Raw genomic sequence first — 14,942 nt, 5'->3', positions numbered from 1 at the left:
AGGCAGGGATAGGATTGCTGGGAGCTTCTGCTGCAGCCAAACTTTTTGTAGAGTGATACTTTGGCCTTGCATTCATAAACCGTTAAACCACTCTCAGTTAACATTTAATTACAATTTACATCTCTTTGCACCAATAATTACTGACTTTACAACGTGGCCACAGCATGGTCTTCTTCAGGAGAAATGCAAATTGACTTTTGTTTCCTTAGGGGGAATAATGGTGGAGGTATCTTTGTAAGACGGAATCAGTATATGGGAAGGTTTGGGCTTTGCAGGCATGTTCCTTCCACATTTTCTAAGGCACCTGGACAAGTGGCGATGACCAAAAATAAAAAAAAATAATAAAAAAAAAAAAATTATTGTCCAGAACCCAAACAATTGAACTGCAGCTACTGAATAACTTAATAATGGCTCTCCAAATTGAGAGTTAGTGGGAGAGTCCCAAGGTCTGCATCTTGATAGTTCTGGTCCAGTAAAGTCAATTGTATGTTTTTATTAAGAAGGACTCGCTTGAAGTTTATGAAAGTTGGTTTTATGTAAAGATGCTGAGAAAACCTGTTACACAGAGCTTGCTTCTCTGAAGTGTTGCAGTGAGCGATTTGAAGTGGAAGAAAGATTATTGAAAATGAAAATGTATTATGCTGGACAAAGATAAGACAGTAATAGTAAAATTTGCTTATTTCCTATAGTGTGTTGGCAGTGTCTGGAACTGGAACTGTAATGTAAAGAAAGTATACATAAAACTATTTTCACACAAAGGTCTTTTTCAGAAGAACCACGCTTACTTTTCCTAGAGCCGTTATCTTTCTGCTACAGATTTCAGTGACAAGTTGTAGTTTTTCTGGCTCTTAAAAATACGTTATGGAACAAAGACTCAGTGTTGGCTCAAATTTGTTTGTGGGCTTTTTGGTGTTTTGTGGATGTGTTTTGTGTTGTGGGGTTTTTTTAAGGTCACAGTCAGGATTAGAGTGACTGAATGCCTGACTATGAGCCTGCCGATTCACTGGCCTGCTGCTTGTGCAGACTGAATTCCAGTGAATAGACACCTCTATTCAGTAATTTTAAATAATCCCATGAAACATCCATATATATTCATTCTGTGAAAACTACTTGTTGATGTTGATAATGGCTTTTTCCCCTCTCTTCCTTTAGACAGCTTGCTTCCGAGAAGAGAGAAATGTTTTGGTGAATGGAGACTGTCAGTGGATTACTACCTTGCACTATGCCTTTCAAGATGAGAACTATTTGGTATGTATGATTCATCAGCAAATAAAAGCTTTAGGTTATGAAAGCACTTTATTTTTGCTCAATTTAAGGATATTAGTGCCATAAATCAGTCCGCTTCATGCCTCGCAGCAGTGTTTCAACATTCTTGTTTTCTCCTTGAAGAAAAACTTCAAAGGACGAACTGTAACTCCAGGAGAGTGAGAAAGTAGTGTAGTACTGTAAGTATATAGAGGTTTAGTTAAGCACCTTAATTTAACTAATCTACCCTTGCATAAAATATGCCATGCTTAAGTTTAATGTTTTGGATAACATTGCAATGAAATAATTTGAGTGGTTTTAACTCAGTGAAAGTAAGAAATATTTTTATTTTATTTTAACTGTCAGAATGTCTTTTGAAGCAAGATTTTGTTTAAAAATGACAAAAGTAGTTTAAAATTTTATTTTAAAACAGTGATTAAACTGGTATTTTAAAAGCCTCAGAAAAAAAAATTTATTTCTTAAAAGTATTTAAATAAAATATGTTTTTAAATCAGCAGATTGGTCATCTCAGTAGCTGGAGAGACTTTAGCAACCTTTTATAAAGAAAGTCATTACTCCTGTTACATTTTTTAGTGATGGGTTACTAGAACTGTAACATACAAGCTATGTTTACCTTAGTCACCGAAGTCAGAGTGCTGGTCAGGAGCAAAGTCAGTAAAGCCCCAACATACTGCAGTATACTGAGCTATACAGCTTCTGTCTGGCGACTTGAGGCTGGGTTTGCAAACCTGCTATTTCTGTAACAACTGACCTAGTTGTAATGTGAAAGTTTTCACCTTCTTAAAGCTTTTTAGATATTACCACAGTAGCAATTCATGATTATAAATAAGAAAAAAATGTATTGATAAAAGGCTGCCAAAGAGTTCAGGAGCAAAGTGTATGAAAGAGTTAGGAAATACTCTTTTTCACAGATGTTGAAACAAAACAAATCATTTTGACTGTCATGTTAAAAGTACTTTCAGAATAACAAGCACATTGTAAGCGAATAAGTAGTCTCAGACCCTCGTTTAGAGGCTATTTCCATTGAATACTTTGTGATAGATTCAGCTTTTCAGCCTCTCAAAGTTTAGTTATCTCTGGCACTACCTCATGAAGATAGCTCATAATTTCAAACTCCCACAGAACCGAACAGCCTTCAGACTTACACAAAAATAACCTGAGACATCTTATAATGTAGTATTTCCAAGTAGCTTCTAAGAATGGAGGTACCCGAGAAAAAATTGTTAGCTGTGCAAGATAGCAAGCAGTAGCAGTGACAGTATAGAGAGGGATCTAGTGTTGCTAATACCGTTCTCTACAAATCTGTTCCAAGCAAGCTGTAGCAGTATAATACATTTCTTTTCCCTAAGTTCCCGAAGACATTTAGATGTTGGCATTTCACTTGACAGCAGAATTTAGACATCTAGCATCTAATTTAAGATCCAGTATCTAAGAAAGCAACAGCTCTGCCTGGCAGCCAAAGCCAGCAGATTCCCAGCTTGCCTGAGGTCTGGTTCTGCATGTGCTGAGATGCTGCCTTCCAGTTTGGTCTGTTACTCAGCATCCAGCTCATGTAAATACCTGGTGCTCACAGATGGAGTGTATCTGCATCCCAGTCACTCTGCCGTAAACGATGTGTGAAGAAAAGGTGAAACACATCAGGAAGTGACTTTCATCCAAAAACCTGGACAGAACGCTCTCTTCCGTACCATCTTGGTGGTTCACTTGTCCAGGGGCTAAAAGATCTCTGTTCAGTTCTCTGCTCAGCTGGAGAAGTCTGTAGCCGTTATCTCGGGGACTGCTGACACGTTACAGAACCTGGGCAGATTTGGTTTACTTTCTAGCTGTGCTGTTCATCCTTGATCTTTGTGGAATGGAATGCAAAGCTGAGAATAAAACAAGAGCAGACAACAGAACTTGATTCTCGAACTTGCAGTGGGCGTTGCTCCTCTGAAAGAGAAAGCTCTAGATTCTGGTATCTGCTCCTAGTGACATTAGTGTATTATAGCTAGTGATTCTTAAACGTAAAACCACATAAGCTGACCAAGAAGCAGAGAAAGAACCTTGGTGTCTTGCCACACCCTATGCCTTTGCCATCGTCCTCTGACTGCGTGAAAAAGGGTTCGGAATAAGACTAGTAAATAGAAGGTAGGATGTTAAGGTAGAAAAGTAGTAGCTGCCCTTGGAGAGTCTAGAATTAATTGGGGTAGAGCACGTGATGATTCAGAACTTTGTATGTAAGCAAGAAACGTAAATTTCTACAAATTGTATGTGTTCTGGAGTTCATTTTCTGATTCTGCTCCTGTAGTTTTAAAATGTTTTAGAAGCAAATACAGCATGTGGTAGTGGCTTTAAACCTCAGACTCTTAAATGAAATTATGTGGAAATGTTATCATGGCTTTTTTCTTCAAGACAGTTGGAGTCAAGATAAGAATTTGACTGTCTTATAGAAGAGATCTCACCATCTTCCTCTGATCCAAGTGCCTTATTTCATGGGTCAGCTGAGTTCTTGCTTAGTTACAAATGCTGCGGGAGCTGAGGGAAGTGCATTACCTTGTCTCTTTGACAGGCAGGATATTTCAGCTCCCCCAGAAGACTCTATAAGCTCTCTTAGCCTTGAATTTGAGAGGAAATACTTTAATACAATATCCCTTTTAAAAGATTGCTCGTTCCTGTCTGTAGCCTTTTGCTTTCAAACATTATTGTTGCATGTGTACACTGTTCCAACACAGGTTTAAAATTCCTTGATGGGTTGTGCAATACAGACTGATTGATTTCACAGAACTGATGAAATTTGCCTATCAGATTAAACTATAATTTGAATAAAATGGAGAATAATATCAAAACCTATGCCTTTTGGAGTTGCTCTTTTAAGTCAAAAGACAGTGAGGAAATAGTATTGCACTTCTTGTTCCTTTGTGTTCCAATCTTCTTTAATTTGCTTCCCTTGTTGAAGATGAATCTGTGGCAGAAACAGTGGATTGTAGGTTACTTTACCTTGAGAAGAAAAGTAAGATGGCTGCTTTGGAAAGTTTTTTCCAGAATAAGCAAAATTATCCCTAAAACCATGTATCAGAGCATCTTGGGAAGCATGGAACAAAATGGCTCAAGACTGGTAGTACCAGATAAAGTCATTATGCTTGAAGTGATGGTCTGGATTTAGGTGGATATTGCTAGGAGATGACTGAAACGTAATCCATGTTTGGTGGTATGTGAAACGAATAGCAAACTTAAGTGCTTTTCTTTCACACTATGCTATACGTGTTGGTTCTTTCCATGGGTAGTATAATGGCTGATTGGCCTCGGAGGTTTTTTACGTTTTCATTGAAGTGTATTCAAAAGAATGAGTGTTTTGTTTTTAAGTTTCCCACTGCTGTAGTGCCTCTGGCTTGTCATGGGCATCCCTAATTTATAGTGTCATCAAGTTCCTGTCAGCCATGTTATGCATCCATGACATGGCGTGTGCCAAGATGAGTGTTCAAAGATGTTGAAGTCCTGAGTCCCACTTTTGGAACCACTAGTAGTATTGAAATGGTACCAAAACTAAAAGTAGTAGTGAAATGTATATTTCAGATTAAGCTGCATCAGTATTGTTTCTAACTATAGTTTTTTCTTCCTGCATCATCTGGAAATTGTCATTTAAAGGGTTGATAACCTACATTAGTTTTTGGTGATATTAAATCATTTTCTTTGTGTGATGTTGTAGTTTAGACAGAAATAAACTCACTCATAGTTACTTTTTATGGTAAGAGCTGAATGCTGATATGTCATGCTTATTGTGATTATTAAAGGAATATGGTAAATACACTAACATTACACTAAATAAGCAAATAAGAGACACAGATGATCACCAATTTTGACACCTTTCCCCAGGCATAGGAAAAAAAAATAATCAGTGAAAGTATTTTTTTTTTTCAGCAGATAACTGGTGATCTTTAATTTATTTTTTTTTCTCTTATGACCTGTCTCTCAGTACTTGACTGCTTTATTTCTCCTTTTTCAGTATCTAGTGATGGACTACTATGTTGGTGGTGACTTACTGACACTTCTCAGTAAGTTTGAAGACAAGCTTCCTGAAGATATGGCTAGGTTCTACATTGGTGAAATGGTGCTTGCTATACATTCCATACATGAGCTGCATTATGTGCACAGGTAAAATACTGTCTCACTTAGGAAAAAATACATGTACAGTTATGAAATTAATCCCAAAGATACTGCTAGATATACAAATGGGCACAGTAGCCATAGGCAAACTGCTGTGGTACTTGCTTACTAGATACTGTATAATAGCTGTATAAGATATTACATTTTAAAGATCAGATTTTGGTGGATTGATATTAGAAGCAGTGATATTTATCTGACTAACCTTTTACTAAAGCTTTTGTTTTTAATCAGAATTCTTGACTTATTCTCAATTCACTTCATGAATATTTATCTGCCTTTGTCCAAGCCAACCCAGAAATTTGAAGCAGTTTGAATTCTCTGCAAATGTTCAGACATTCTGCAATATTTCCGCACAGTAAGCCCATGATAATATCAGTGCATCAATTTACCTGAGGTCATCCTCGAACAGTTTTTGTAATGAGTGGGCATGTGCCTGTCTAATCGTTTCTGCATATAGGATGCGTGTTCTGCATCAGTGCCTACCATCACGTTAACTTAGGTTGTGTTCCGTAGTAGTGAAGTGTATATATAATATTCCTCACTCTCTGTCAGAAGAAATGGGTCAGGAAGATAGCGTGCACTTTGTATGCATCTTTTTTGGCTTCCTCTTGGGGCAACTGTTTTGGAAGAGCTGTGAGTAGTGCAAGGGAGACCCTTGATAAATACTTTGTTTCATCATTGCGAGGATCTTGATCAAGTGAGAATTCCTAGCCTTTGTTTGCTTTTCAAATTTAACAACTATGTATGATATGTCAATTAGAAAGCAAAATTATGGAAACATTTGCAGTTGTGTCCCTTTATGCTGATTTTATAGCTTGATTTCAGTAAATAGATAAGTTAGAAAATGCAGAGTGTGTGAGTAGTGAGGTTTTCCAGTTAACTGAAAACTGCATGTGGCCATACGAATAGGTTCATGATAGGTCACTGTGGACTTCATACCAGCGTTGTATCTGACTTGGAAGGTGCATCTTGGCCAGGTCCCTTTTACCTCTTTGTGCCTTTATTTCTTTGTCTGTGAAAGAAGCACACTTTTACTGTCTTTTTTATGAATTTTATGGGTGAAAACCATTAGGTGAGGTGATTGTTATTTACAATTAATGTTTAAAAGATACAGGGAGTTCTCAAACTGTAATGCTTTGAACTCTTCTGTTCAGAATTTGATCACTGTTTCAAAAATCAAAAAGATAAAAGATACATAAACTCTGTAATACTCTTGTGAGTAAACGTGAACAGTATGTGGGTATTTAAAAATGTTATGGACTCAAAGAAGGTTACCAGAGGCACCATTGCACCCATTTCCAGCTACATCTTTGCATGGTGCTGAATGATTGTCTGTTGTGGCGATGGGAATGAATGGCTCCGAGGCCAAAACATACGGTTTGAATAGGAGATGTATGAATGCCCAAGAAATTACTGCTTGGCAACTGGAATGGATTAGGAGGAAGCATGATTGCTCTGGAGAGGATTTCAAGGACCCTTTAAAGGCTTATATGACCTGTTAGCTGTAGATAGGAAACAGTGACGCTCGGAGATGAGGCATTAAGCTTTTCTGAACAGAAATAGTGTTCCCTTAGGCAAGCGAGATCTGCATGCAAAGCAGAAAAGCAGAGATGTGTTGGATGAGATTTGCTCATGCTTCAAATGGCACTGTGAGCAGTGTTCTTTAAAAAACAAACAAAGAAAAAAAAATGGTGTATAGTTGTATATAAGCTTTAATAGTCCTCTGCACCTACTGAGCTTGACTTGTGGTTATGGGACTGACTGTAAGGGAATCTTGACAATATCTGGGACTGAAATGTATGGAGGAAGTTTAACAATAGAAAATTAGTAATGAGTTTATTGAAGAAGCGTAGTGAGATGGTCTCATTTTCTGTATTACTGCGTATTTTTCTGTTATAACAAGTAAATACGCATTTAATTTATGATGACAGGCACAGATTAACATTTACTATTTTGTCTTAATACTGCTAATGAGCAACAGTATTAGTGAAATCTCAGTAATTAATTCCAAAGCATTAGCCCTTGGTTAAAAAGTGGTAGTTCAAGTTTGCATTGGAAAAATTTATCAGATTGGCAGGAATTTTACATATGACGACCCTTTGTTAAACCTGTTGTGGTTCTTCTCGTAAGTCTTCTCAAGTGTGAAACTGTGGAATTCAGCACCTTAAACATCAAATATTAGCAAATTCCACATCCATGTAGCAAGGTGTATTAGAGCACTCCTTTTTTCCTTGTTCCTAGTAATTCTAGTCTCTTCCATAAAAACTAAGCTGAAGGTGTTGTATAATTTTTAAGTTTTTGAGCACGTGGTGGCATTTGAAACTTCCCATTTGCAAAGAAATATTTTATGGTGCAACAAGACTGGTGGGTTTAATGCAAGGCACATGTGTTTTTATTACTAATAGAAAGTATTATGTGAATAAGTGCAAGATCTTAAAAAAAAAAACAAACACCCAACAAGCCAACACATTTATAGGTTTGGTTATCTTCTTATGGCTAGCTCAGATAAATAATAATATTTCAAAATGGGATGGTGGTATGCTAGCTTGTTGGGAGCTGATCCTGGGTAGTGTTGGCTAAAGAAAGGAAATGAGACTGCTGTGAGTTACCTTGCAAGACTTGGGTGTTCTCGAGCTAGGGGAATTTAATTGTTTGTAGAGTAACGTCTGCACGTACACAGGATGCAAAGGTCTTTAGGTACCCATAGAAGCAAATGTGCTGTGCAGTAGTGTATAGAAAGTCTTGAATAGCAAGTGAAAAATATTGGCCAGCGGAAATGCTGGACAAAATTTAGAGAAGCAGCAAAAAAATGGTCCTAGAGAAGAAGTTAGATGCTGGTTATAAGTCTTGGTGAAAAACATGAGATTAGAAGATTGCCTTTTGTCTGTCTTTCTTGCCTCTAAACAGTGTATTGTGATGCATATAATATTGAAATGATGTTGATGAAGTAAACTACCTATCCATTACAGTCGTATGACTGGTTGGTTGACCATTCAGAGTTCAGCTTTGATGAGCTGAATCTCTGATGTAATGTAAGGCTTCAATATTGTGGGCAAAGTAGTAAACGCAGCGGGAGGAGAGCTTTGTAAATACTGCCATAAGAAGAGTTTGCATCCATGGGTATCCCAACATAAAATTCTTTGTTATTGTGATGCAAGATTAATTTTTACAGGCAGAACTAATATATTTAAATCTTTTCACTTCTTTCTGTTATAACAGGGACATAAAGCCTGATAATGTTCTTTTGGACATGAACGGCCACATACGACTGGCAGACTTTGGGTCCTGTCTGAAAATGAGTGAAGATGGCACAGTATGTATGAAGCAAAATTTAATTTGGTCTCTGGTAGTGTGACCCTTTAAGTAATTTGCTGATCTTAAAGCTCTTAGATTTTGTCAGTTATGACAAAATTTTTGACATTTTAGTCTCCTTGTTTTACAGGCTGCTACCTTTTAAAGCTATCCTTTGCTTTGTTTTTCTATCTATTACCTTTTCTCCTACTAGCCATTTGAGTTCTTAGGAGGTTTTTATGAACTATCCAAAGACCTTGTGTTAATAAATGATAGAAGCTTCATGTTATTTACATGCTGGAATCATAGGTGACCAGGAACCTCGCAGTCATGACAGATTTGAAGTGTAAGTTATGCAAAATGAAGAGGTAATTAATAAGCGGTTTATTTAATACACCTTTTATGAAAGGAACAGCAACATTATGGTAACTGGCCATCTTGTGCACCAGGTCGGATACACATCGAAAAGCTAAATCATTCGTGAGGGTTTTTGTTTGTTTTGCCTAGTGTAGTGTGCTTCCAGAGGGGCCAGTCCTGCCAAAGTACAGCATGCAACTTCGTTCACCGATTTTGACATACACTGAGGTCTTAGTGATGTTCTGTAGTCATAAAATGCCTGTCAATGATTTAGCATATTAAAATGCAGAACGAGTTGGATCGAACTGTTATCACTCTATGTGAAGCCTGAGGACGTATGCCTAGAGATTAGAGCTGCTCTGCCACTGCTCCAATGGTTAGGGCTTCCCCACTACTTGGGTACAGGGCAATTTGCCATCTTACACCTGTGTTGCATCAAGTTGCACGTTATGCAATAAGCATTAAACCAATTTCTGACATAATAAAAATAGGGAACTACTTGCCTTGGGACCTCGTTTCACAATCTTCAAATGAAACTGTAAAACTTGGGCATAGGACTTGAACTCCTTCCTTATTCATTTTACATTTCGACTTCTGGCTGCCAGTTGCAACTTTATAAACAGACACAAAGGCAAAACGTATTCTCTTGTGTTTCTGCTTTCACAATAGCTGTGATTATTTTGATTTTCTACTGTGTTCAAAATAAAACATATGAACTGATTTTATGTAGAAGTGGACTGAAACTTAATCTTTGCAGTCTTTGTTACCTTCTTAGTGTTTTCTTTATTTTGTTGCTGTGATTTTATAAATCTCCTCCCTTTCCAAAATCATGTCCTGGTGTTTCTGTTTCTCGGAAATACTAGTGTGTGAGTGAGAAAGTTGCTGAGAGAACCTGAAAACTTACAATAATTATGATTGCCTTATTTTTAAGGTACAGTCATCAGTAGCAGTGGGTACGCCTGACTACATCTCCCCGGAGATACTGCAAGCAATGGAAGATGGAATGGGAAAATATGGGCCTGAATGTGACTGGTGGTCATTGGGTGTCTGCATGTATGAAATGCTGTATGGTGAAACACCCTTTTACGCAGAGTCATTAGTGGAAACCTATGGGAAGATCATGAATCATGAAGTAAGAGCTATATTAAATCTCTTGAGTTTATAATGTTTACAAAGAAACTGTTACCGCTTAAAGATCTTGAAGTGATAGCAGTTCTTTGCTTTTCACGTTTTAGAACCTTATTGTGTAGGTTTTTAGGAATGTTTGCTTCTCTGAACTGCAGAAATTGAACTCTGTCAAACTGAAGTTTTGCTCTAAATGCTGATGTTGTTCTTGTTGGAAAACTTAAGCAGTCATCACAAAATTGAAATTAAAAACAACTCTTATGTTAGGCTCATTTAAAGTTTCCTCTGGGCTGTGCAGGAGAAATGAAGTAATGTGTTATTTACACAGCTGTGCACATTTTCTGTCACACTGATAACAGTACAAAAAAGCGAACAGACAAGTCAACCACAGAATAGAATAGGCACGAGCTGCATGAAGAACATGAGGTCGAGGGGAGTTGCCCGGAGTGGAAGTGATAGAAAAACATGGACTTGAGCTGCATGAAGAACATGAGGTCAGGGGGTTTGTCTAGGGTCAAAGTGGTAGAGAACTGTTGGAACTTCTGGGTGCATTTTGAACATTAGAGAATAACAATAAACCAGTTTGTGATATCCCTTCAGGAGCTGTATTAGGAGGATGTGTTCGTGTGCATACTCATCCTGGGTAGCCAGAAGCTGTTGCGTAGGATGTATTGTTACATTTCCTTCTCCCCAGGATGAGTGCAGTTTACTGGTGTTTACAATACTGTGCTCTCACAGTGAAGCAGTGATGGATAAGGCGTGAAACCCGTGCTGTGATGAATATTAACTTCTCTTTTGCTTTAATTTCTTCAGTGAACTAACTGCCTGCAAATGTAACCAGTGTAAACTCTGGCTACCTGGCTGTTAGACTACTGGAGAGGAAATTTGAAGCTGTTGTCCTGCCAACTTAATATTTTAATCTCATTTGGACACACGATCAATATGATTGTATGTTTTTCAATGGAAGTTTTAAAGTTTAATTTCAATCATGCTGTTTTGGTCACTAATGATCTCATTTTAAACTTGAAAACTTGTATTATAAAAAGATATATATATATATATATATATATATGCTATGATCCTTTATTGAAAAAAACAAACCAAAAAACCCTTCTTGACTGTACAGTGGTAGTAGCAGTAGCAAGCTAAAATACAGAAAAAGTTTTCCTGATTTTTATCTAAAGTAATTTCAGTTGTTAGTGGTAAGTACAATTTTTAGATCTTCTGTTTGTTTATGATAATATAAATCTTTGCTAAATATTTTGGTAAAAAGAACAGGTATTTAACATATAAATAAGGAAAATACATCCTTAAACACAACAATGTTTTATAAAGATTTGACTACCATCATGGGTTTTTAAGAGTTGAAATTGATAAAATCTCAAGGAGTACATCTTCAGGAGATTGGTGGATCTGTGGCTAAGAATACCAGTCAGGGTCTGCCTTTATTGTATGATCTTTAATATTTTGTAGTTGTCATAATTTGTGTATGTCTTTTAAAAAAAGCTTGCTTTTCCTGATAGAGTTACTGTAATTACAGTTAGTTTCAAACAGACCTGTATTAAAGAAATTGAGAAATGGTTACTTGTCCTCGAAATCCATTTTAAGACAAAAAGTCTATCACTGAATGTATTGCCCTGTGCTCTGCCACTGCTCGCTGGAACTGGAACAATGTTTGACTCTTTATTTCGAGTTTTATTGGTGTAATGTAGCATATTCTTTTTGAAACTGCTGTTGAAAGTTATGGAATGGATTCCTTCTCTAAAAATGTCTCTGTTGGTTTTGTTTTCTAGGAACGATTTCAGTTTCCATCCCATGTTACAGATGTATCTGAAGAAGCAAAAGATCTTATTCAGCGACTTATCTGCAGTAGGGAGCGCAGGCTGGGACAGAATGGAATAGAGGATTTTAAGTCTCATGCATTTTTTGAAGGACTTAATTGGGATAACATCCGAAACCTAGAAGCACCTTACATTCCAGATGTTAGCAGTCCTTCTGACACCTCAAACTTTGATGTAGATGATGATGTATTAAGAAATCCAGTGAGTCTTTTTTTATTAAATATTAATAATGCAAGTATGCAACCTTGCTGCACTCTAAGATAGTAGTGAGAACTTATTTCAAAATAAGTAATGTAAGTGATGAAAAATAAGTCATTTCAAATGTGAACAATTCAGGTTTTTCATCTCTTTGACATTTTGAGTTATAAAAATCATGAGCCGCTTTTCTAAATGGTAGTGCTTGCCAGAATGAACTACTGCTACATGGTCAGTCAAAGTTAAAACATATTTAGGTGGGGAAAAAACCCCCTTAGTTGCCTTTTTAGGTTACCTTTACAAGGAGGTGGTATTTGGATTTACTCCTTTTCAAAGGTGAAAAAAATCTCTCTTCAGAAATACACATATATTCGTATGGGTATTCGCTGGGTAAAGAAGCGGCTGAACGGCCAAGCGCAGAGAGTGGTAGTGAATGGAGTTAAATCCAGCTGGCGGCCAGTCACAAGTGGTGTCCCCCAGGGCTCAGTTTTGGGTCCGGTCTTATTTAACATCTTTATCAATGACCTGGATGAGGGGACTGAGTGCTCCCTCAGTAAGTTTGCAGATGACACCAAGCTGGGCGGGAGTGTCGATCTGCTCGAGGATAGGAAGGCTCTGCAGGGGTATCTGGACAGACTGGATTGATGGGCCGAGGCCAACAAGGCCAAGTGCCGGGTCCTGCACTTCATTCACAACAACCCCATGTAACGCTACAGACTTGGGGAGGAGTGGCTGGAAAGCTGCCCAGTGGAAAAGGCCCTGGGGGTGTTGGTCGACAGCCGGCTGAACATGAGCCAGCAGTGTGCCCAGGTGGCCAAGAAGGCCAACAGCATCCTGGCTTGGATCAGGAACAGTGTGGCCAGCAGGAGCAGGGAGGTGATCGTGCCCCTGTACTCTGCACTGGTGGGGCCGCACCTCGAGTACTGTGTTCAGTTTTGGGCCCGTCACTACAAGAAGGACATTGAGGTGCTGGAGTGTGTCCAGAGAAGGGCAACGAGGCTGGTGAGGGGTCTAGAGAATAAGTCTTATGAGGAGCGGGTGAGGGAGCTGGGGCTGTTTAGTCTGGAGAAGAGAAGGCTGAGGGGAGACCTTACTGCTTTCTACAACTACCTGAAAGGAGGTTGTAGTGAGGCGGGTGTTGGTCTCTTCTCCCAGGTAACTAGCGATAGGACAAGAGGCAATGGCCTCAGGTTGTGTCAGGGGAGGTTTAGATTAGATATTAGGAAAAATTTCTTTACTGAAAGAGCGGTCAGTCATTGAAAGAGGCTGCCCAGGGAGGTGGTTGAGTCATCATCCCTGGAGGTGTTCAAAAAGCGTGTAGATGTGGCACTTTGGGATATGGTTTAGTAGGCATGGTGGTGTTGGGTGGATGGTTGGACTTCATGATCTTGGAGGTCTTTTCCAATGCATGATTGTGTGATTCTCCATGCAGCTTGCAATCACAGCTCTCGAGGTGAGAGAGCTCACACTGCTGCTTCTCCACTCATGTAAGAATCAGGAGGTTGTTTTTTGGAGTGGGGATGTTGGTGGCGTTCTCCTCCATTTCTGTTGTGTAGTAGTTTACAAACTCGTGTCAGGAGGAGCAGAGGGCTTTTGTGGTAATTTGTTCATCAACTTCTATTTCAAGAAGTGAAGAGTCTTTGGCCTGTTTTTTTGATTACGTATCTAACAGTAACTAGCATACTAAAACTAACAGCAGGGATTTTGGTGGCAGGTCACTTTTAATTAGTAACTTGAAATTTCGGATTTTCCCTTAGTGGTTGCATTGTGCTTTGAATTTGTTGAAATGCTGCCCTTTCAAGTGTCAGTTCAAGAGGCTCCTAAATTCAGGTCACGATATTAAGTGACCTAGTCTGAAATAAAGTTTGTCCAGGGACAATGGAAGGCTGTATAATGAAGCATAACTGTCAATTGTCAGCTGGTATGTGCTAAGAAAAGTCTTTCCATTAGCTGTCTCTCTTTAATTGTTGAGGTTAAATCAAATGCCTTTAGCTCTGTGTGGGTTCTCTTTTGGTTTTTCATTCGTGTTGTTTTCATGCAGGAAGTGGTGCCACCGAGTTCTCATACAGGCTTTTCTGGATTGCATTTACCATTCGTTGGGTTTACATACACAACTGATAGGTAAGTGAAGGACCTGTTCTTCATTAAACTTGCTTCCCAAATGTAGCGAATTCAAAGAAATCCATATGTTTATGAACATGTAGAAAGGTTGATGTCCATAGGTGTACCTGTGGATGAACCTTCTTTTCTTTAAGCATCTGAACATATTTTGATCATACTTGCCAAGATTAAATTCTTTACCTATCAATATTTTATTTGAAATGAATGAAAGAAAAGGGACTAGATGTGTCACTTTCAGTTGGGTATGAACTTGCTGTTCCTGTATTGAGAGGCTGAGAGTAAGTCTCGTGCACGTTGCACGTCTGCCAGGAACAGCTGGGGATTAGCTCATTGCTCCAAAGGCCTGCTGGTAGGCGAAGTTAACAGAGATGGTTCTGAGCACAGACAAAATGGCTCACTTTGCGCATCATTGAAATGCCTCTATCTGGCTTCAGAGATCCCTCAAACATATACTTGTCTCTGATCTTAATGTTATTCTGCCCTGTTTGTTATTTGTTACTTCCCTTTGCCGGGGTTTGTTAGCCTATGCAGTACTGTTTCAGAAAGAACCCAGTACACAATCTCGTCATTTTCAGAGTGAGATCATGTGGCGTAACATAAATC

General features: G+C 38.4%; 1 protein-coding gene across 2 annotated transcripts in view; it reads left to right on the top strand.

Annotated features, from left to right (window-relative positions):
* Positions 1 to 14,942, top strand: part of CDC42BPB (CDC42 binding protein kinase beta) — a 97,261-nt gene that overhangs the window by 45,304 nt on the left and 37,015 nt on the right. For both annotated transcript variants that reach the window (XM_075426605.1, XM_075426604.1), the window contains exons 4-9: positions 1,153 to 1,248; positions 5,249 to 5,397; positions 8,629 to 8,722; positions 9,989 to 10,189; positions 11,976 to 12,224; positions 14,260 to 14,339. In XM_075426605.1, the coding sequence (XP_075282720.1) occupies positions 1,153 to 1,248; positions 5,249 to 5,397; positions 8,629 to 8,722; positions 9,989 to 10,189; positions 11,976 to 12,224; positions 14,260 to 14,339 (869 nt within the window). The remainder of the gene's footprint in view (positions 1 to 1,152; positions 1,249 to 5,248; positions 5,398 to 8,628; positions 8,723 to 9,988; positions 10,190 to 11,975; positions 12,225 to 14,259; positions 14,340 to 14,942) is intronic.

The sequence above is a fragment of the Opisthocomus hoazin genome, chromosome 7, assembly GCF_030867145.1.
Source record: "Opisthocomus hoazin isolate bOpiHoa1 chromosome 7, bOpiHoa1.hap1, whole genome shotgun sequence".
Classification (NCBI taxonomy): Eukaryota; Metazoa; Chordata; class Aves; order Opisthocomiformes; family Opisthocomidae; genus Opisthocomus; species Opisthocomus hoazin.
The sequence above is the reverse complement of the archived record's forward strand: the minus strand, read 5'-3'. Positions and strand labels throughout refer to the sequence as shown.